General features: G+C 42.4%; 2 protein-coding genes across 2 annotated transcripts in view; both read left to right on the top strand.

The window, feature by feature from the left end:
* The window catches only part of LOC132896106 (V-set and transmembrane domain-containing protein 2-like protein), a 93,710-nt gene extending 81,638 nt beyond the window's left edge, over positions 1-12,072 (top strand). Inside the window, exons 3-4 of the mRNA XM_060936823.1 lie at positions 569-613; positions 10,860-12,072. Coding sequence (XP_060792806.1) covers positions 569-613; positions 10,860-11,171 — 357 coding nt within the window. The 3' untranslated portion in view covers positions 11,172-12,072. The remainder of the gene's footprint in view (positions 1-568; positions 614-10,859) is intronic.
* Positions 12,073-16,453: 4,381 nt separating this feature from the next.
* Positions 16,454-24,520, top strand: part of rprd1b (regulation of nuclear pre-mRNA domain containing 1B) — a 52,643-nt gene continuing 44,576 nt past the window's right edge. Inside the window, exon 1 of the mRNA XM_060937733.1 lies at positions 16,454-16,514. The gene's annotated coding sequence lies outside the window, so the exon portion shown is untranslated. The remainder of the gene's footprint in view (positions 16,515-24,520) is intronic.

Raw genomic sequence — 24,520 nt, 5'->3', positions numbered from 1 at the left:
CCGTAGGTGTGAGTGTGAGTGTGAATGGTTGTCTGTGTCTATGCGTCAGCCCTGTGATGACCTGGCGACTTGTCCAGGGTGTACCCCGCCTCTCGCCCGTAGTCAGCTGGGATAGGCTCCAGCTTGCCTGCGACCTTGCACAGGATAAGTGGTTACAGATAATGGATGGATGGATATTTAAGTTGTTAAAGTATGGGAAAATAAATCTTGCATTTTTTTCTGCTAATAAAAATTTCTTTGTTTAATCTGTTTTTTAATTTTCAAGAATAGCGTGAAATTAATCGAATCATTAATTGGGTGAATCATTGCATGCCTTTAGAATACACAAGGTGGCTTATAAATAAAGAACATTTCTGACTTTTGTCAAATCAACATTCAGCACCGATTACAATTTGACAAATGTCATTGGATTGACCTTTTGATTTGACCTTTTCCTTCCCCCCAAAAAATGTAAAATACTTTGAACCAAGAGGTAAAGGACAAAATGCAAATCCAGTAAGGTGTTGTGCTGAATATTTCACACTGTTCTCTGATGTGTCTCATGCGTCTTATGTGTTTTATCCTGCAGGTGATGCCTCAAGAGGAGATGTCAAAGGATGCTACGAAAATCAGTGTAAGTTACGTCCTGTCCATGTCACGAGAGACTGTTGTTGTTTCTGCAAGAGAATACGTCTCAGTTATCAACTGCTGTGTGTAAATGATTTCAGCCGAACCAAACTCAACATTCCTGCTGTCGATTTACAAAGGTTTAGCTGATTCCTCATGAACCAGGACATTCTTTGTTACCCAGCTGCATACAATGGCGCTTGAAAGTTTGTGAACCCTTTAGAATTTTCTATATTTCTGCATAAATATGACCTAAAACATCATCCAATTTTCACACAAGTCCTAAAAGTAGACAAATGCCGCTTTTCCACTACAAATGCGGCTGAGTTGGGCTGAGCCGTGCCTTGCTGAGTTGGGCTGAGTCGAGCTGAGCGGGGCTGTTGGAGTTGCATTTCGACTACAACCGCGCTGAACCGTGCTGGCTGGAAGTGGGTGGACACATTGGGTGGAGTTAGCGAAAGTGGGTGGACGTCACGTGATGTCGTTAAGCAGCGCAAACAGTGACATCAGTGAGCTTTTAAGCGGTAGTCTCACGACCCAAATAGTAAACAATAAACATGGAGTCGTTAGTGTTGCTGGTCTTGGTGCTGTGGCGTGTTGTCACCGACAACGCCAACAGATACTGGCAAGAGCGTATAGATGAGGCGAGGCGCATAAGGCTTCAGAAATTCTTGTAATTCGTAATTCTTCTTCTTCCGGGTTTACGGTGTTTACAGATCCCAGCGTGCTCGCGGGGCGTGTGTGGGCATGTGAGGACACTCCTCCTCACCAATCAGTGCACAGGGGAGTGTCTGCTCACGCCCCCAGCCTCACTCGGCTCGCTTTGGCTCGCTTCAGCCCCACTCCAAAACCGTGCGAGTTTTAGGGGCTAAGCAGGGCTGAAGCGAGCCGAGTCGTGCTGTTCTTTGGTAGTCGAAACGCGAGCCGTGTCGGGCTGAAGTGAGCTGAAGCGAGCTGAAGTGAGCTGAAAAAGGTTAGTGGAAAAGGGCCAAAAGAGAACCCAGTTAAACAAATGAGACAAAAATATTATACTTGGCCATTTATTTATTGAGCAAAATGATCCAATATTACATATCTGTGAGTGGCAAAAGTATGTGAACCTCTAGGATTAGCAGTTCATTTGAAAGTGAAATTAGAGTCAGGTGTTTTCAATCAGTGGGATGACAATCAGGTGTGAGTGGGCACCCTGTTTTATTTAAAGAACAGGGATCTATCAAAGTCTGATCTTCACAACACATGTTTGTGGAAGTGTATCATGGCACGAAGAAAGGAGATTTGTGAGGACCTCAGAAAAAGCATTGTTGATGCTCATCAGGCTGGAAAAGGTTACAAACCATCTCTAAAGAGTTTGGACTCCACCAATCCACAGTCAGACAGATTGTGTACAAATGGAGGAAATTCAAGACCATTGTTACCCTCCCCAGGAGTGGTCGAACAACAAAGATCACTCCAAGAGCAAGGTGTGTAATAGTCGGCAAGGTCACAAAGGACCCCAGGGTAACTTCTAAGCAACTGAAGGCCTCTTTCACATTGGCTAATGTTAATGTTCATGAGTCCACCATCAGGAGAACACTGAACAACAATGGTGTGCATGGCAGGGTTGCAAGGAGAAAGCCACTGCTCTCCAAAAAGAACATTGCTGCTCGTCTGCAGTTTGCTAAAGATCACGTGGACAAGCCAGAAGGCTATTGGAAAAATGTTTTGTGGACGGAGGAGACCAAAATAGAACTTTTTGGTTTAAATGAGAAGCGTTATGTTTGGAGAAAGGAAAACCCTGCATTCCAGCATAAGAACCTTATCCCATCTGTGAAACATGGTGGTGGTAGTATCATGGTTTGGGACTGTTTTGCTGTGTCTGGGCCAGGATGGCTTGCCATTGATGGAACAATGAATTGTGAATTATACCAGCGAATTCTAAAGGAAAATGTCAGGACATCTGTCCATGAACTGAATCTCAAGAGAAGGTGGGTCATGCAGCAAGACAACGACCCTAAGCACACTAGTTGTTCTACCAAAGAATGGTTAAAGAAGAATAAAGTTAATGTTTTGGAATGGCCAAGTCAAAGTCCTGACCTTAATCCAATCCAAATGTTGTGGAAGGTCCTGAAGTGAGCAGTTCATGTGAGGAAACCCACCAACATCCCAGAGTTGAAGCTGTTCTGTACGGAGGAACGAGCTAAAATTCCTCCAAGCCGGTGTGCAGGACTGATCAACAGTTACCGGAAACGTTTAGTTGCAGTTATTGCTGCACAAGGGGGTCACACCAGATACTGAAAGCAAAGGTTCATATACTTTTGCCACTTACAAATATGTAATATTGGATCATTTTCCTCAATAGATAAATGACGAAGTATAATATTTTTGTCTCATTTGTTTAACTGGGTTCTCTTTATCTACTTTTAGGACTTGTGTGAAAATCTGATGATGTTTTACTGTAGGTCATATTTATGCAGGAATATAGAAAATTATAAAGGGTTCACAAACTTTCAAGCGCCACTGTAAATGTGAGGGGTGGGGTTAGCGCATATAGTTTTAATTACTGCATTTATAGAAAATAGAGCAAAATTTCTCTGAGCATGAAGAGCACGAGTGACCTAAAGTTTCCCACCTCATGCTGTTTCCTGTCAAATCAATTACATTTCATTTTCTTGGAAATTGTTCTGTACATATAACCTTTATTATGCCTTTGTCGTGTTCATATTCATCAACCTACATGTACACCGTATGGTCTACGCCAGTTAGTGTCACCGTAATGAAATGTAAAGATATACTTAGGTGGGGTTTACATTAGACCGTATCAGCGGATCATCAGATTAATGTTTTTAAAAACGATTAGTGTGCACACAGCAACGCCAATACACGATTCGCGTGCACACAGCAAAGCCATTACACGGATACGCTAATCACATGACTAATTCGGCACGTAAGTTGAGAAATGTGTCAGTGCGGCTCATCGCTTCCTCCTCAGCGGCTGCGCTCCAAATCACTCCGCCCTGAACAGCGAGTGCCCTCTGGAGGGTGCGCACTCCGGCCCTGCGCAGCTCACAGAGCGCGCGAGTGGAGCGCACGAGCAGTGATTCGGGACTGAGCCGCTGTGCGCAAGTCACTTACCACTTGCAAGTGGAAGGATGGCAAGCCTAAAGACAATCATAACTACGCAATGGGCAGTATTTGCATCAGTATTTGCAGTATTTTCATACTTTTATACTCTTTAATGAAAGGTGATACAAGGCGGAAGTCCGCGCCGTTTTTCAGCAGTCGCGTCACATGACCAACGCCAGCGAATCAGGAAGGTGGATGTCACAGTGACGTTGTCCAATGACGACGCCAGCTAGAGCTCAGCACAGCGTATCCGCGTATTCTCAATGTTTACACAGCACCGGATCAGACACGATCTGGATTGAATATGTGGACCCTGGTGGATTCCCGTTACCCGGCGTTTCCAGGCGGTTTAATGTAAACGGACAGTGCATCCGCGAAGAAAACGAGACAGATACGGTCTAATGTAAACTTGGCCTTAGTGTCTTTGTTAGGGTGCCTGCGTGAACAGGAGCTGCTTTCGAGCACACTGACTGTGTGTCGTGATGGCTGCTGTGATCTGCAGTTAAATGTGTGTGTATGTGTGTGTGGTTATAATGGCTTGCTTGATGTGTGTGTTGGTGTGTGTATGCAGTTAGTCTCAGAGTTACTGGGGTGAAAATCCCTCCGGTAAAAACACTAGATGCTGCATCACTGTGCAAAACAGTCTCCCAGGGGAACTATAGGAAAAAAAACTTCTAAGTTTCAGGCAGTCAATCCTTATAAAACAACACACACGCACACCATGTCGTAAATCCGAGAGGATCAGTCTCAAATTACTCGCCGTGTATTCCTAGACATCACCATGTAATTACATCATGTCACCACCATTTTTAAATTCCAGTGCTGCCACAATTTGTGTTTGAGGTGTAGACGTGTTTTTTTAACTGCACAGGTCTCTTATGACTCCGCCCCTTTTGCTACATAACGTGGGATGCAATTGCAAAAAAGTCTCCAATATTTCACACTTCATTTTTAGGTAATAAACACATTTTTAGTGTGTTATTCTGGAGGATATTAGTGCAGTACGTCTGGCTAAATGTCTGCCCTGCAGCATAATGAAGGCAGCACGCATGAGTGTATCATATTTACATACATACAGGATGTGATGAGAGTTAAGAACGAGCTGCTCGAGTACAGGAAGGTTTTAGCAACTGACAGATAAACGCTGACTCATGGTCAGGAGCATGGTCTCTCAGCTGAAACTTGTAAGTGCATGCTTGAATAAGAGTTGGGGTAAGGGTTTGTAGTTTTGACTTTGAGACTTACATATTTCTTCTATTGAACTAAATAAGAAGAAGCCTTTATTTGTCACACGTACACTCAAGCACAGACTTAAGCACACAGTGAAATTCCACCTCTGCATTTAACCCATCTGAAGCAGTGAACACACACACATGCACACACAAGTGAGCAATGAGCACACACACATACCCAGAGCAGTGGGCAGTGATGCTACAGCATCCGGGGAGCAGTTGGGGGTTAGGTGCCTTGCTCAAGGCCACTTCAACCCAACCTCAGTCCATGGCTGCCCCATGTTAACCTAACCGCATGGCTTTGGATTGTGGGAGAAACCAGAGCACCCGGAGGAAACCCACGCAGACATGGGAGAACATACAGACTCCACACAGAAAGGCCCCCATCAGCCACTGGGCTCGAACCCAGAACCTTCTTGCTGTGAGGTGACAGTGCTAACCACTACACCACCGTGCTGCATAAATAAAATACGAAACAACATAAAATAAAATATTTACACTGATGGAGCTGTATTTTCATATTAATGATTGGATACAGTGGGGTTTATGGTAGGATTTGTTACAGTGACATTTGCAGAAGGGAACTGGGGTGTAGGACTGGAGGACTCGAGTCTGGTCTTCTATTCTATACAGTTCAATTCAATTTTATTTCTTTCGCACTTTTAACAATAAGCATTGTCACAAAGCAGCTTTACAAAAATATAGTACATACTGTACATTTTGCATTGAGAAATTTATCCCTAATGACCAAGCCAGAGGAGAGGAAGGAAGGCAAGGAAAAACTCCCTGAGAAATCATGAGGAAGAAACCTTGAAAGGAACAAAACTCAAAAGGGAACCCATCCTCATCTGAGTGACACCAGACAGTGCGAGTATAAATAATTTCCCTTCTATAACAGTATGCTATGTAGTCAAAAAGGGCAATTATAAAAGTGCCAGGAACATATGAGCTTATGAACAAATGTATATGAGCATCAGAGTCAGTCCTGAATTCATGATAGTTTTAACTTGAAGTCTATTTTGTTGACGTTATCAACTGTTCAGTGAGATGCAAAATGTCTTGAGATAATTTCTGTATCAAATTGGACTTTCCTCAGTCTTGGGCATTGGTCTCGTGAAATATGGGGTTGGTCTTGACCAAGAGTTTATCAAAAAAAAAAAAAAGTTTGTGTCGTCTTCTAGTAGTATGGCCAAATCTATTGTTCTTCAGGATTCTATGTAGTTTTCAAGAAAACTTACAAATTAGGTCTGGCATTTATGAAATTGAGGGGTGGCACAGTGGTGTAGTGGTTAACATTGTCACCTCACAGCAAGAAGGTTCTGGGGTCGAGCTCAGTGGCCGACGGGGGCCTTTCTGTGTGGAGTTTGCATGTTCTCCCCGTCTGTGTGGGTTTCCTCCGGGTGCTCCGGTTTCCCCCACAGTCCAAAGACATGCAGGTTAGGCTAATTGGTGGCTCTAAATTGACCGTAGGTGTGAATGTGAGTGTGAATGGCTGTTTGTCTCTATGTGTCAGCCCTGTGATGATCTGGCGACTTGTCCAGGGTGTACTCCACCTCTCACCCATAGTCAGCTGGGATAGGCTCCAGCTTGCCTGCGACCCTGTACAGGATAAGTGGTTACGGATAATGGATAGATGGATTTATGAAATTGAAGTAAAGGCTCGACCTACAAAAGGATTTGATGGTTTTCAGCCTCAGCCCCCCCAAGACTTGGTCTTGACTCCATCTCGACTAGTCTTCGTCTTGGTCTCGGACTAGGACTTGATAGCCCAACTATGGTTCTATTGGTTACATTGCCTGGGAACTGCTGCATGTCTGGTTATGTAGCATTGGGAACTGTGGTCTGATTGGTCACAGAGAACTATTGGTTAGGTTTAGGGTTAAATATTGCATTCAGTTTATTGGTTATATTGTGTTGGTGGGCAGGAACAGTGTTCTGATTTGTTACCTTCAATTGGGGATAGGAACTGTGATCTAATTGGTTATATTGCATTCAGATATGAACTGTGGTTGGACTGGCTACAATGACAGTCAGGGGTGGGAAATGTGGTCCTACTGGTTTCTGTCCATTGGAGCGAGAAATGTGGCCTGATTGGCTACAGTAATATTTATGGGTGGGGACTTTGTTCTTTTGTTTACAACCTCAATTCCAAAAAGTTGGGACGCTGTGTAAACTGGAAATAAAAACAGAATGCGATGATTTGCAAATCATGTAAGCCCTATATTTCATTGAAAACAGTACAAAGACAGCAGATTAAATGTTGAAACTGAGATATTTTGTTGTTTTTTGAAAAATTTATGCTCATTTTGAATATGTTGTCAGCAACACGTTTCAGAAAAGTTGGGAAAGGAACAACAAAAGACTGCAAAAGTTGTGTAATGCTAAAAAACTCCTCTAATTTGGTTAATTGGCAACAGGTGAGTAACATGATTGGGTATAAAAAGAGCATCCCAGAGAGGTGGAGTCTCTCAGAAGTAAAAATGGGGAGGGGTTCACTGCTCTGTGAAAGACTGTGTGGGCAAACAGTGCAACAATTTAAGAATAACGTTCCTCAATGTAAATTTGCAAAGAATTTGGGGATCACATCATCTATGGTACATAATATCATTAAAAGATTCAGAGAATCTGGAGAAATCTCTGTATGCAAGAGACAAGGCTGAAAACTGACATTGGATGCCTGTGATCTTCAGGCCCTCAGGAGACACTGCATTAACAGCAGACACGTGTCTGTAGTGGAAATCACTGTATGGGCTCAGGGACACTTCAGAAAACCATCGTCTGTGAAAACAGTTCATTACTGCATCCACAAATGCAAGTTAAAACCAGATAGAAACAATATCCAGAAACACCACCACCTTCTCTGGACCTGAGCTCTTTTACGATGGACTGAGGCGAAGTGGAAAATTGTCCCAAGGTCTGACGAATCAAAAGTAGAAATTATTTTTAGAAATCATGGACACCACGTCTTCCAGGCTAAAGAGGAGAGGGACCATCCGGCTTGTTATCAGTGCACAGTTCAAAAGCCAGCATCTGTGCTGGTATGAGGGTGCATTAGTGCACATGACATGGGTAGCTTGTACATCTGGGAACGCATCATGAATGCTGAATGATATATACACGTTTCAGAGCAATATGCTGCCATCCAGACAAAATCTTTTTCAGGGAAGGCTTTCCATCTTTCAGCAAGACAATTCCAAACTGATTTCTGCACATATTAAATCTGCATGACTCTGTACTAAAAGAGTCTGGGTGCTAAACTGGCCTGCCTGCAGTCCAGACCTGTCTCCCATTTAAAACATTTGGCGCATTATGAAGCACAAAATACGACAAAGGAGACCCTGAAATGTTGAGTAACTGAAATAGTATATCAGACAAGAATGGGACAACATTTCTCTTTCAAAACTACAGTAATTGGTCTCCTCAGTTCCCAAACGTTTACAGAGTGCTGTTAAAAGTAGAGGTGATGCAACACAGTGGTAAACATGCCCCTGTGCCAACTTTTTTGAAATGTGTTGCTGATATCAAATTCAGAATGAGCATATATTTTTCAAAAAACAATAAAATTTCTCAGTTTCAACATCTGATATGTTCTCTTTGTACTATTTTCAGTGAAATATAGGGTTTCCATGATTTGCAAATCTTCACATTCTGTTTTTATTTACAGTTTACACAGCGTCCCAACTTTTTAGAATTGGGGTTATATATTGTGTTGTTGAACTGGAATTGTGGTCCTGTTGGTTACAGTGGATTGGTTTGTTGTGGATAATGAATGTTTAAGAGGAAAGAGACCAAATCAAGGGACTTTGGATTTATATCTTGTTGCCATTGGAAACAACATAATATTAATCCAGTAATGGTGTAAATTTTAATTCTGGCTCAAGTCTGTGGCTCAGGCAGTGACAAGAGGAGAGGAGGAAAGAGGAGAGAAGAGAAGGAGGCAAAAAATGAAGAGATTAAGGTGAAAAGACAGGTGAGGAAACGAACAGAAAATAGATGATAGCAGAGGAAGAGACGAGAAAGATGGACTTGAAAGAAGAGGAGAGGAGATAAAGAGGTGAAAAAAGGGTGAGACAAGAAAGATGGAGGAGACAATAAAGAGCAGGGAGAAGAGGAGAGATGAGAGAGCAACTGGGAAAGGAGCAGAGTTAAAACAAGAGCATGAATCCTCATATTTTATTCATTTGGCTTCAGCATGAGGAATAAATGATGAAGAGGCTTTTGTGTGTGTGTGTGTGTGTGTGTGTGTGTGTGTGTGTGTGTGTGTGTGTGTGTGTGTGTGTTTGGTGTTAAGGGTGAGGTTAGGTTTCAAGCTCACTAAAATTGGGTATGTGGACATAAACAGAACGGCGCCAGTGAATGCAGCACAAGTCGGGGTTGGTGAAGGTGTGTGTGTGTGTGTGTGTGTGTGTGTGTGTGTGTGTGTGTGTGTGTGTGTGAGTGAGGCTGTGTGAGTATCCATCTATGTTGGCACTCAATATGTTTCCCTGGCAGACAGCTTTATTGAGCGATTGGACTCATACACGAGTCACCCGAGACTGAGAGACAGGGGGAGAGAGAGACAGACAGAGAGAGAGAGAGAGGTGAAATGAGAAACAGATGAAGAAAGATAGAAATATAGAAAATAAATGCATCAAGAAGAGGGAAATGAATGAAAGAGAGGGATAATAATGGAAAGGGAAGAACAACAGAGACAAAATAGACAAAGGAAGAGAGAGTGAAAAATATAGAAAGAAATAAAAGCATAAAGAAGAATGGTATGAAAGAGAAGGATGGTTTGAGAGAGAGAGATCAAAAACAGCAAGAAAGACATGGAAGGTATAAAGAGACGGAAAAAAATGAGGAAGTCGGTGAGAGGAGAGAGAGAGAAAGAGAGAGAGAGAGGGGTAATGGAAATACATAAAATCAGCAAGAAGAGTGAGAGAAAAGGAAGGAGAGATAGAGACAAAAAGAGATACAGAGAGAGATAGGAGAAAGAATGAGAGCGAGGGTAAGAAAGAGATCAATATAAAAGCAAGATCGATATAAAAAGGAGATTAAAAAACAATCTGTTATAAGGATACTGGAGTATGAGGAGAGAGAGAGAGAGAGAGAGAAGGACAGCAAGAGAGCTACGAAAGGATATTAAGAAGGGATAAAGGAAAGGAGAGAAAGACAGACAGAAGTCTTGGGTGAAGGAGAGAGAGAGAGAGAGAGAAAATAAAAAAGACAAATGATATGGAAATAAATACTTCCCTTTATTCTGAATAAAAACAGGCATGGAGGGAAATAAAGAGAGGGAGAGGAAAAAATAGACAGAAATGGAACGAGAGAGGGAAGGAGGGATAAAAATAGAGTAGAGATAACAGGAAGAAATAATTACATAGATAAATAACATGAGGTAAATAGAGAGAAAGAAAGAAAATGGAAGTGTGTGTGTGTAGCTCATGTCTCGTTATGGCGTGTCTCCACGTCCTGTCTCTCGCATCCTCATGACTGCTTGTTTACTGCCATCACACACATCAAGCCTGCAGGAGACAAGATGCTCATGAGGAACAAACACACACACACACACACACACACACACACACACACACACACACACACACATATATCCATGTTCAATAAGAGAATAAGTCAGAGAGTGTGAACATGTGAGCTGCTTGTTTTGCGGATTTTAATTACACGTTTGTGGAGCTGGAATATTTTTTTCCCCCCAGAAGAATTACAACATGCTCATGTCACTGTGAATAAACACTAAATAATTTTGAACCTATTTTGTTATTATTAAAATATTTCAGTAAAATACGATTACAAATATTCATTTGAGAAGCTTTAGCATTTCATATACTATATGTGAATACTGTATGAACAGGAATGTGGAAGTGCCGTAGGAAGAAAATAATCAACTGTCCCTTCTGACTGTCCCTCCGTTTCCTCCAGGTGGTGAAAGTGGCTGGCAGCAACATCTCCCACAAGCTGCGTCTGTCCAGCGTGAAGCCGTCTGACGAGGGCACGTACGAGTGCCGCGTCATCGACTTCAGCGACACTCGGCCTCGGCACCACCGCGTGCGCGCCTACCTGCAGGTGGAACAGGACGGAAGCGACACCGCGCCTCCACACCACCGGGGGGCAGCGGAGTCTCAAAAACTCCAACCATCAGCCCATCATGGGCACCACAAAGTGGGCAGGGAGCTCAGGAAGAGGGCTGCCGATGACACCAACACTGACTGCACAGAGAGCTGTGCACTTTAGGGCCCACACACACACACACACACACACACACACGCACAGTATGGTCCAACACCTTAATCTGTTTTCCTTTAGCTTTCCTCCCCAGATCTTAAAACACCGTGTATATTATTGTATAAAGCAAAAGTAAATGTTCTCTCAGATGAGCCGGTGCATGTTGCGAAATGTTTCTTACGACGTTATCACTTTGAAACTTGAAGCACAGATCAGAGCGTGGATCTTTCGCTATTTCATTCTGCTTCACCGTTTTTGCTTTAACACATTCATCCACAGGAGAGCGTAGAGAAAGCGTGCTGCGTCGAGAGAATAGACACAGACGCCTAAAAATGTCTACATGAGGTTTCTCAAAAGTGTAACTTTAAAATCTGTACACTTCTGAGCAGGTGGAGAAATTATTCGACTTATTTTTCGATGCATTTCAAGCTTTACATTTTCTTGTTCTGTTGGCAGATCATTACTTCTTCCGAGAAAAAAAATGCGTCAAAATTAGCCAACAAATCAAAACGATTTCAAGCTTGATATCAGTAAACTATTCCTAGTTATAGGTTTAATAATCGTAGCTCTGGTTCATTGTAATCTTATAAGAGGAAATCCTGGATAAATTTGACTATGTTCAAGATATTTTCACTTGCTAAGATGGCAGGGATGATGGAGAGTCAGGGGGTCATTAAAAAAGAAGAAAAAAGAAAAAAGAGACTGGCTGATCACAATTGTGTATTACACCAGTCTGTATTTGTGTAGTGGGTGTGGCTTGAAATCCAAAATAGAAATATCAGAATGGTGTACGAATTCTGGCTCTGACAGTTCCTTAACGTCAGCTACATCACTCCAGTTCATGCACCAGGAGGGCTTTATTTTATTTATCATGCAGTTATTGTTTTTGTTTTTACCCATCCACGGTATTTTCGAGCACAATTATACATACAGTGCTGAGCGTAAATGAGTACACCCCCTTTGAAAAGTAACATTTTAAACAATATCTCAATGAACACAAACAATTTCCAAAATGTTGACAAGACAAAGTTTAATATAACATCTGTTTAACTTATAACGGGAAAGTAAGGTTAATAATATAACTTAGATTACACGTTTTTCAGTTTTACTCAAATTAGGGTGGTGCAAAAATGAGTACACCCCACAACAAAAACTACTACATCTAGTACTTTGTATGGCCTCCATGATTTTTAATGACAGCACCAAGTCTTCTAGACATGGAATGAACAAGTTGGCGACATTTTGCAACATCAATCTTTTTCCATTCTTCAACAATGACCTCTTTTAGTGACTGGATGCTGGATGGAGAGTGATGCTCAACTTGTCTCTTCAGAATTCCCCATAGATGTTCGATTGGGTTCAGATCAGGAGACATACTTGGCCACTGAATCACTTTCACCCTGTTCTTCTTCAGAAATCCAACAGTGGCCTTAGATGTGTGTTTAGTCATGTTGAAAAAGTGCACAACGACCAAGGGCACGGAGTGATGGTAGCATCTTCTCTTTCAGTATAGAGCAATACATCTGTGAATTCATGATGCCATCAGTGAAATGCAGCTCCCCGACACCAGCAGCACTCATGCAGCCCCACATAAGGACACTGCCACCACCATGTTTCACTGTAGGCACCATGCATTTTTCTTTGTATTCCTCACCTTTGCGATGCCATACAGTTTTGAAGCCATCAGTTTCAAAAACATTTATCTTGGTCTCATCACTCCAGAGTATAGAGTCCCAGTAGTCTTCATCTTTGTCAGCATGGGCCCTGGCAAACTCTAGGTGGGCTTTTTTGTGCCTGGGCTTTAGGAGAGGCTTCTTTCATGGACGGCATCCACGCATGCCATTCCTCTGCAGTGTACACCATATTGTGTCACGGGAAATAGACACCCCAGTTTGGCTTTCTACTTCTTTAGATAACTGCGGTGAACTTGCATGCCGATTTTCTTCAACCCTTCTCATCAGAAGACGCTCCTGTCGGGGTGTTAACTTCTGTGGATGACCTGGACGTCTCTGTGAGATGGTTGCAGTTTCATCTTTCTTAAATTTTTGTATCACTTTTGCTACAGTATTCTGACTGATAAGTAAAGCTTTGCTGATCATCTTGTAGCCTTCACCTTTGTGGTGGAAAGAAATTATTTTCTTTGGGGAATTCTGAAGAGACAAGTTGAGCATCACTCTCCATCCAGCATCCAGTCACTAAAAGAGGTCATTGTTGAAGAATGGAAAAAGATTGATGTTGCAAAATGTCGTCAACTTGTTCATTCCATGCCTAGAAGACTTGGTGCTGTCATTAAAAATCATGGAGGCCATACAAAGTACTAGATGCAGTAGTTTTTGTTGTGGCGTGTACTCATTTTTGCACCACCCTAATTTGAGTAAAACTGAAAAATGTGGAGTCTAAGTTATATTATTAACCTTACTTTCACGTTATAAGTTAAACAGACGTTATATTAAACTTTGTCTTGTCAACATTTTGGAAATTGTTTGTGTTCATTGAGATATTGTTTAAAATGTTACTTTTCAAAGGGGACGCACTCATTTACGCTCAGCACTGTATATGGTTTGCAAAATACAAACAAACTAGTGCCCTATTTAAATCACTGCAATTCTGACCAGGCTGTCACACATCCATCCGTGTTAATGTTCTTTTACGACCGCTGACTTTTTCTTCGGGACCCCAGTCCTGACGCAAATCTCGTCTCAACCCGCTGAACATAAAAACTGAATAGTGCGCCTAATAATCATATCTGTATTTGTATTCATTTAGAGCATATTATGTGTAGAGTCCAAATAACAATACGACACTTACAAACAATATTCCACAATGTGTGGTGATGTGGAGCAGAGTCGCTGGTCAGGAATGAATGAATGAAATTGGACGCTTGGAATGTTTTTCAGTCCTTGGGGGAAAAAAAGGCTTTTAGTCAGTGATTGTGTACTAACAAAGAGCACCAGTGTAGACAGTGTACCTAATAAAATGGCAGTGAGTGTATCTACATGGTACGTGTTTCTAATATCTAACCCGGCAAATGAGTTTATATTCAACTCTTATAATTCCACCAACACTGCTGAGAGTTTAACTGTAAAGTGACTCGTCTATACAAGAAATTCTCATTATTTTACTTTTCTATTTCTGTCATCAGTGCATTTTGTCTGGAGTGCGCTTTGTGAATGCTTGGGTGAAAAACAAACAACAACAATGGATACCTGACTTGACGCTGGACCACACAAACACACACACCTTTATATTGTGTTCTGTTTTATTCAGCGTGTAAATACTATATGGGTCAGAGGGGGCCAAAACTTTCTTTGCTGTCAGTTTATTAGTTGTACTTTTATCCACATGATCCCTATAACCCCGAATCATCCACTCAGATGGTAAATAAAACAGTTTTCAGTTATTAAAGCCTTTCAGACACTGGGAGCTGATGAGATGGATGTGGATGTTCAGGAGATTGTAATATATTCAGTTTTTCTGTTCTTTATCCATGATTTAAATGTATAGCTATATATGAAGCACTCATTTCTGGATTTTTTTTTTAAATGCTTTTTGGTTTTGTAAGAGATCAGCGTAAAAACGGTACATGTTTAAAAATCCTCCAAAGTGTTGGTTTCATCTTAAATGTATGCTTTTATCAAATAAAAAACATTATACACCAAGTTTCTGGAATTATACAATTTTTAGTCGCGTTTGCTGCATGTTCAAAGTCAGAAGAAATAAAATTTGCTTGGCAATTTAAAAAAAAAAAACAGACAAGCAAAACAATACATGTGGAGGGTGGTGCAGTGGTTAGCACTGTTGCCCAGACTTGTAGTACTCGAGTCCGACTCGTGCCCTAATTTTAAGGACTTATGACTTGACTTGGACTTGAGCACTGATGACTCGGACTCGTGCATTAACTGCATTCGGACTCATAAATTGGAGATGAGGACTCTGATTTTTTCTTTACTTTTTGTAAAGTATGGTGGTGTAGTGGTTAGCACTGTCGCCTCACAACAGGAAGGTCCTGGGTCTTTCTGTGCGGAGTTTGCATGTTCTCCCCGTGTCCACGTGGGTTTCCTCCGGGTGCTCCGGTTTCCCCCACAGTCCAAAGACATGCAGGTTAGGTTAACTGGTGACTCTAAATTGACCGTAGGTGTGAATGTGAGTGTGAATGGTTGTCTGTGTCTATGTGTCAGCCCTGTGATGACCTGGCGACTTGTCCAGGGTGTACCCCGCCTTTCGCCCGTAGTCAGCTGGGATAGGCTCCAGCTTGCCTGTGACCCTGTAGGACAGGACAAGCGGCTACAGATAATGGATGGACATAATTTGACATAAGATATTTATATCTACGTCAATTTTTATACTAATTTTGTGCAAGAGAATGTACATTCACCTGTTCATATGTCATGTTCAGGAACAAACTAATGTTCATGGCGCTAAAATGCCTGGAGAGAAGCCCCTAGGATTGTCCGCTTTGCTTATACAGACTTCTTGCGGGAAAAAATGTGGGAAAAAATGCACTGCTGTGTGTTCCATATGTAGAAGAATTATCGAGGAGACAACGGGGACAACCTCGAACTTCAATCGTCATTTGGTAAGACTCCACCCAGAGAAGGAAGTGACACTCTGTGTTCATTGCTCTGTTGATAGCAGGGCTTGCTGAGCGATGAACTAGCTAGTGTTAACTCTCTCTCATGTTATTTGCCCTGTTGATAGTGGGCGGGGCTTGCTCAGTGATGAACTAGCTAGTGTTAACCCTCTCTCATGTTATTTGCCCTGTTGATAGTGGGTGGGGCTTGCTGAGCGATGAACAAGCTTTTTATCTGTAGCCTGTTAACTAAAATGGGGCAGTTGAGCAGGAACGTTAGTCCAACACAGTAGCAGAGATGCTTTCACATAAAGGCAGCAACAGCCACCGTCAAATGGTGCAGTTGGAGTCTTGTTCTCGGACTCGACTCAAAATTTTCTTTCATGACTTGGACTCGAAGTTTAGTGACTCGACTACAGCATTGCTGTCGCCTCACAACAAAGGGGTTCTGGGTTCAAGCCTGCCAGGTGACTCGAGTCTTTCTGTTACTCCTTTTCCACCAACAGGGAACGGATTCTGTTCTTGTTCACACGCCAAATGTTGAACCGTTCAGAACATTTTGACCAAAAATAAATTGGTTCAGAACCTGAAAAGTTGGTTCCCAGCTGGAACCAAAATATAGCTGTTTTTTCCACCACGAACTGTGACGACATCAGTGGGCGTGTCATTAGTTTGTACAGGAAGCAGAGTGCAGCAATGGAGAGCACAACGGAAAAGGATACATCTTCAGAAAAAAATGGGATGAAAACAAATATCTGCAGTAACAGAACAAATGCTCACAGGTAATCAATGAGCTCTGCCATCTTGCTATTACTGTTTAGTCTTGTTGTACATTGTGCAATGCCCTCTGTTCATGACACATACAGTATTTGATTACAACAGTTCTGTGCAAAACTGCTAAAAGCATGGGCTGGTTCACTACCTGGCACCAAGATTCAAAGAATCCTGAATGGAATCGGTTCAAGAACCCGTTACTTGTTAGGTGAAAAGGGAAAAGTATGGAGTTTGGATGTTCTCCTTGTGCCTACGTGGAAGTACAAGCCAATAGAAAGCACAAGAACACAGTGTGATCTGTTCCTACTTTTAAAAATACTATGAAACTAAAACTAAAAAATCCAATAATAACTTGTACTTCTTTTGAACAGAGTTAGAGATTAGGGTTAGAACAGAGAACCCTGGAATATGCCCCCAACAGTAGCCATTCTGTAAGTTGCTACATCATGATAACACTCAAAAATAATGATTCGGTCTTGTTCGAAAGGATTAGCATCGCTGGATATTTCTCAAAACAGCTATGATTTTGTTTAATATTTAACTAGGCACTCCTGCTCCGATTAGGCCACAGGCTTCATTTGCTAGCTGTTCGAGGTGAGTGTACAGAATTAATGGCCAACTCTACTGGCTCTGATACTTCTGTAGACCTTAATCAGCTGGATCAATTAAGATGGATTAGAGCCAGTGCTGTATCTCCAGGAGCAGAGCATGTGCTTAATCTGCCTTCACACTGATCAAATAAATCCTTCTGGGGCCTCAGTTATTTCACCCTGCATGTGGACGGCAGAAATAAAGTGATCCGAGGAATCCACTGGATCCTTATAGTCATGCACAAACGCGTCTAGTTTACAGGGATCCTACACAGTTTCCATTTCAAAATCCATACTCAAATTTCCAGACTTCACGGTACCTTTTTCAGACCATATTTAACACCATGGTACAAATAACTAGATGTTTATTATTTAAATAAATTATTTTAAAAGACAGGGCGGCACGGTGGTGTAGTGGTTAGCGCTGTTGCCTCACAGCAAGAAGGTCTGAGTTCAAGCCCCGTGGCTGGTGAGGGCCTTTCTGTGTGGAGTTTGTACGTTCTCCCCGTGTCCGCGTGGGTTTCCTCCGGGTGCTCCGGTTTCCCCCACAGTCCAAAGACATGCAGGTTAGGTTAACTGGTGACTCTAAATTGACCGTAGGTGTGAATGTGAGTGTGAATGGTTGTCTGTGTCTATGTGTCAGCCCTGTGATGACCTGGCGACTTGTCCAGGGTGTACCCCACCTCTCGCCCGTAGTCAGCTGTGATAGGCTCCAGCTTGCCTGCGACCCTGTAGAACAGGATAAAGCGGCTAGAGATAATGAGATGAGATGAGACGAGATTTTAAAACACAAATGTTAATATGCAAGTTTTCTCTCCGTGCTTTCACGGAAGGCGGTCGCATTTTTTTCTGCTCTCCCTCTCCTTCCCTGCTTATGCTCCTTTGTCTCGTCTGTCTATACTTTTGAGAGACTCTCTCCGCATTGCTCTCTAAACTAAAAAAAAAAATCATGGAATTTATAAACTGGTCTCCTAACGAAATTGACACAGTTTTCTCGACGAGAAGCCTGGGCTCGGGGGAACCCGCCTGTCCTGCCGGAACATTCGCGACTGGTTACACGATGCATGTGTGGGAGCAGTGGTGGGTTGTGTGCCTGGCGATTCTTTCTGTGGAGGACATTGAAGACATCTCCCTATTCGGAACCATGAATACAGGACTTTTGCTGATTGGATTAGGCATTGCCCTGGTTTATCAAGGAAATCAGACAATGGTGACAGCTGTTCAAAGCCCCATAAAGCTGCCCAATATGATTGAAGCGGTGGGCAGAGCTGTCGGCACTCATACTGTGGCTATTCAGAACTTGAACCACAACATGGATGACATCATGGAGAAGCTTTCGGCTTTGCAAAGAAAAAGTATTTCGGAGACCAAATTGGACAAAATGGATAGAATGGACAAAAATGAACAAAAAGAGTGGATGTGCAAAAATGCGTCTGCTCGCCCCGAGACCAAACAATCCCAATCTTATCTGCTTTCGGCTCTCTGAGACAGCACCGGCCTCAGCCAAGGCCGTTGCTGGGACAACATCTCCCCCTGAAGGTGTTGTGAGACGCTCTCGCATTCCTTGCATTCCTTCCCCCACTTCCTACGGTCACCGCTTTCACCCCCAGTGTGACAAGCAGGTGCGTGCCCAGCGCCCTCATGGCTGCAGGAGCGGATGGCTGCTTGCTTGCGCTGGGTTACCTCTACCTCCTCCCCTCCCCTCCTTACCCCCCACCCCTGATCGCCCCCCCCTTTCCCCCCTTCCCCCCCAAGTCCCGTGTTTTCATGTTGTAAAATGTACTTGTGTTTTTTGTGCTTATGTGCTGAGTTTTTTTTAAAATGTTCCCACACTGTACTCCTCACTGGAACATAGGGTGGGGGTTGCTTTTTTCTCCTCTCCTTTCCTCATGTTCTCTGTAATTTCTTTTTTCCCTGTCTTCCTGTCCTGTCTACTCCCCCTCTGTTAATTATGTGTATGCATGTATGTACTTATGTATGTATGTATGTATGTATGTAAGGACAGGTTGATGGTCGCTTTCACTGGTACAGTGATAATAAAGGGTTCATTCATTCATAGTGATGCTTGAAAGTTTGTGAACCCTTTAGAATTTTCTATATTTCTGCATAAATATGACTGAAAGCATCATCAGATTTTCACACAAGTCCTAAAAGTAGATAAAGAGAACCCAGTTAAACAAATGAGATAAAAATATTATACTTGCTCATTTATTTATTGAAGAAAATGATCTAATATTACATATTTGTGAGTGACAAAAGTATGTGAACCTCTAGGATTAGCAGTTAATTTGAAGGTGAAATTAGAGTCAGGTGTTTTCAATCAATGGGATGACAATCAGGTGTGAGTGGGCACCCTGTTTTATTTAAAGAACAGGGATCTATCAAAGTCTGATCTTCACAACACATGTTTGTGGAAGTGTATCATGGCACGAACAAAGGAGATTTCTGAGGACCTCAGAAAAAGCACTGTTGATGCTCATCAGGCTGGAAAAGGTTACAAAACCATCTCTAAAGAGTTTGGACTCCACCAATCCACAGCCAGACAGATTGTGTACAAATGGAGGAAACTCAAGACCATTGTTACCCTCCCCAGCAGTGGTCGACCAACAAAGATCACTCCAAGAGCAAAGCATGTAATAGTCAGCAAGGTCACAAAGGACCCCAGGGTAATTTCTAAGCAACTGAAGGCCTCTCTCACATTGGCTAATGTTAATGTTCATGAGTCCACCATCAGGAGAACACTGAACAACAATGGTGTGCATGGCAGGGTTGCAAGGAGAAAGCCACTGCTCTCCAAAAAGAACATTGCTGCTCGTCTGCAGTTTGCTAAAGATCACGTGGACAAGCTAGAAGGCTATTGGAAAAATCTTTTGTGGACAGATGAGACCAAAATAGAACTTTTTGGTTTAAATGAGAAGCGTTATGTTTGGAGAAAGGAAAATGCTGCATTCCAGCATAAGAACCTTATCCCATCTGTGAAACATGGTGATGGTAGTATCATGGTTTGGGCTTGTTTTGCTGCATCTGGGCCAGGACGGAAATGTTTAGTTGCAGTTATTGCTGCACAAGGGGGTCACACCAGATACTGAAAGCAAAGGTTCACATACTTTTGCCACTCACAGATATGTAATATTGGATCATTTTCCTCAGTAAATAAATGAGCAAGTATAATATTTTTGTCTCATTTGTTTAACTGGGTTCTCTTTATCTACTTTTAGGACTTGTGTGAAAATCTGATGATGTTTTAGGTCATATGCAGAAATATAGAAAATTCTCAAGGGTTCACAAACTTTCAAGCACCACTGTACATTGCGAGTACGTCAGCTAGTATGTTGCCAAATAATCGCCAGAAGTAAGCATGTAAGTGCTGATATTGTATACTTTCCTTGGGCTCAAAATTTCGAGTGGCAGCCCTGTGGCAAAGTCCTGTAGCTCATACAAATCAATTAAAACCAAACCCAGACAAGTTCAACACGCAGCACTTTATTCAGTCTGCAATGTTAAAACAATGCTGTGTTATTCTGGCTTTGCCATGTAAATCTGAAAACCTAAAACTGACACGTTCTACCTGTAACAGTAGCCGGAGGGATGTTGATGTGCAACTCATCCAATGAAAAGGGAAGAGAAGTGCACTGAGTTTGCTTCACTGAATATTAGTTGGAGTAAAACTGTTTAAAAATTGTCACAAAACGTTTAGAATACTCTCCCTGTTTGTCTTTTTATGTCTCTCCTCCTATCATAAGCACATACACACCAGCACGCAAATACATGCAAACACACAGCAATGGAAACACAGAGGAAACCAGTTACATCTTGCTGCACAGACTGGTTGAGTGACAGAGACATCCATACACACACACACACACACACACACACACACACACATACACGTTCAAATATGAAGATAAAGCATGGTAGTAAGACAGGCTAATATCAGGCTAAGAGGTTTTGTGTGAGTGTCACACACAAATAAGTAGGGGCAACTATGTTCTCACACACATCTGTTCTAAAACATACGCCTACATACACAAAAATGCACACACACAGACAAAAGACAAATGCATTGTCATGCGCGCGCGCACACACACCAGGGTTGGAACTCACAGTTACCCATTCTTACATCGATCATGTTGCCATGTGTTCTTCTTCTTCTTTTGGCTGCTCCCGATTAGGGGTTGCCACAGCGGATCTTTCGTCTCCATTGCTCCCTGTCTACCGCATCCTTCTCTACCACACCTGCCACTTTCATGTCCTCTCTCACCACATGCATGTATCTCCTCTTTGGCCTTCCTCGTTTTCGTGTGCCTGGCAGCTCCATCCTCAACATTCTCCTTCCCACATGCTCTGCATCTCTTCTCAGGATGTGCCCATACCATCTCAGTCTCATCTCTCTTAGCTTCATTCCCAAGCTCTCCACATGTGCTGTCCCTCTGATGTGCTCGTTCCTTATCCTGTCCAACCTTGTCTCTCCCATCACAAACCTTAACATCCTCAACTCCGCCACCTCCAACTTTGCCTCCTGTCTCTTCGTTAAGGATACGGTCCCCAATCCATACATCACAGCTGGTCTCACCACTGTCTTATACATCTTACCTTTCACTTTTGCTGGGACTTTCCGATCACAAATGACTCCCGAAATCCTTCTCCACCCTGCCTGCACTCTCTTTCTCACCTCACTATCGCAGCCCCCATTTTCCTGCACAGTTGACCCCAGGTACTTGAACTCACCAACTTTCTTTATGTCTACTCCTTGCATCTTCACTACATTCTCATCCCCATTCTCATTGATGCACATGTATTCTGTTGTGCTACTGCTCACCTTCATTCCTCTTCGTTCCAATGCATACCTCCATCTCTCCAAACCCAACTCAACCTCCTTTCTACTTTCACTACATATCACAATATCATCTGCAAACATCATGTTCCATGGTGACTCTCGGAACATGATGTTTAAAAATTTTTTTTATTTTTTTTTTTTAGTTCTACAGAGGTACGACGGAGCTCAACATGCTAATGTCAGATAGTTCACTGATGGCAGACGCCACAGAAATCACCTCAGACATACCGCACGCACATCTTGTCTTGTTTAAATTCAACGACATCAGACTCACACTGGTTTGAACTTTTGGGTTTAATTTTATATTTCAGAAAAGAAAGTAGGGGCAGTAGTCTAGAAACAGAAATATTTTTCCATACTCTATTTTCCTTTTTCCATACTTATCCAGACCTGGAAATGACTAAAATCAAATTTCATACTTTTCCATACTGCGAAGAAACCCTGAACTTAGTCTCAGATTAAAGCATACTGTCAATTTGGACTAAATTTAATTTCAAAATGGGGGGTTAACATGACTGTTACTCTACTGTTAGCACTCTGGAGCTGATTATTTTCAGACATCTAAGAACACGTCCCATAGTGTTTAATCTTCACAGAAACCTGGCAGTAAAGGGTGACATTTAGCCCTAATCATACGCTCATGATCCTCACCAACTGCTTAACTGACTTTCCTCCGTCGTCCTGTCACTGCAGCTGTTTTGTTGTCCTTAATGGCCGTTAATCAGTCACATGGCTGCCGTGCCACTGAGCCGAGCCCCTGTGTAATGAAGCGAGCGCACTGCCTTATCAGTCACCCTCGAGAGGAACGTGCTACCCTGGCTGGCCCGTTATGAGTAATGGTCGAGTCGTCGGGTTTGGCAGCAGGATAAATAGTGGCAGATAAACCACTAGCACACTAACACAAAGTGCACAAGGCAGGCGTCTTTGCCTGCAGCTAAAACATGCATTAAGATGTCAAGAGGATCGTCTCAGAGCCCACACAAGCACCAAGCATGGTCACTGAACATGATAGTGATGCTGTGAGGTAGAAATAAACACACACACACACACACACACACACACACACACAAAGACAACGAATTCATGTTTATTACAACCCCGATTTCAAAAAAGTTGGGACAAAGTACAAATTGTAAATAAAAACGGAATGCAATGATGTGGATGTTTCAGAATTCCATATTTTATTCATATTTTATTTATAGAACATAGATGACATATCAAATGTTTAAACTGAGAAAATGTATCATTTAAAGAGAAAAATTAGGTGATTTTAAATTTCATGACAGCAACACATCTCAAAAAAGTTGGGACAAGGCCATGTTTACCACTGTGAGACATCCCCTTTTCTCTTTACAACAGTCTGTAAACGTCTGGGGACTGAGGAGACAAGTTGCTCAAGTTTAGGGATAGGAATGTTAACCCATTCTTGTCTAATGTAGGATTCTAGTTGCTCAACTGTCTTAGGTCTTGTTTGTCGTATCTTCCGTTTTATGATGCGCCAAATGTTTTCTATGGGTGAAAGATCTGGACTGCAGGCTGGCCAGTTCAGTACCCGGACCCTTCTTCTACGCAGCCATGATGCTGTAATTGATGCACTATGGCATTGTCATGTTGGAAAATGCAAGGCCTTCCCTGAAAGAGACGTCGTCTGGATGGGAGCATATGTTGCTCTAGAACCTGGATATACCTTTCAGCATTGATGGTGTCTTTCCAGATGTGTAAGCTGCCCATGCCACACGCACTAATGCAACCCCATACCATCAGAGATGCAGGCTTCTGAACTGAGCGCTGATAACAACTTGGGTCGTCCTTCTCCTCTTTAGTCCGAATGACACGGCGTCCCTGATTTCCATAAAGAACTTCAAATTTTGATTCGTCTGACCACAGAACAGTTTTCCACTTTGCCACAGTCCATTTTAAATGAGCCTTGGCCCAGAGAAGACGTCTGCGCTTCTGGATCGTGTTTAGATATGGCTTCTTCTTTGAACGAAGAGTTTTAGCTGGCAACGGCGGATGGCACGGTGAATTGTGTTCACAGATAATGTTCTCTGGAAATATTCCTGAGCCCATTTTGTGATTTCCAATACAAAAGCATACCTGTATGTGATGCAGTGCCGTCTAAGGGCCCGAAGATCACGGGCACCCAGTATGGTTTTCCGGCCTTAACCCTTACGCACAGAGATTCTTCCAGATTCTCTGAATCTTTTGATGATATTATGCACTGTAGATGATGATATGTTCAAACTCTTTGCAATTTTACACTGTCGAACTCCTTTCTGATATTGCTCCACTATTTGTCGGCGCAGAATTAGGGGGATTGGTGATCCTCTTCCCATCTTTACTTCTGAGAGCCGCTGCCACTCCAAGATGCTCTTTTTATACCCAGTCATGTTAATGACCTATTGCCAATTTACTTAATGAGTTGCAATTTGGTCCTCCAGCTGTTCCGTTTTTGTACCTTTAACTTTTCCAGCCTCTTATTGCCCCTGTCCCAACTTTTTTGAGATGTGTTACTGTCATGAAATTTCAAATGAGCCAATATTTGGCATGAAATTTCAAAATGTCTCACTTTCGACATTTGATATGT

The sequence above is a fragment of the Neoarius graeffei genome, chromosome 13 (genome assembly GCF_027579695.1).
Source record: "Neoarius graeffei isolate fNeoGra1 chromosome 13, fNeoGra1.pri, whole genome shotgun sequence".
NCBI lineage: Eukaryota > Metazoa > Chordata > Actinopteri > Siluriformes > Ariidae > Neoarius > Neoarius graeffei.
Note: the sequence above shows the minus strand (reverse complement) of the source record. Positions and strands in the feature narration are given on the sequence as shown.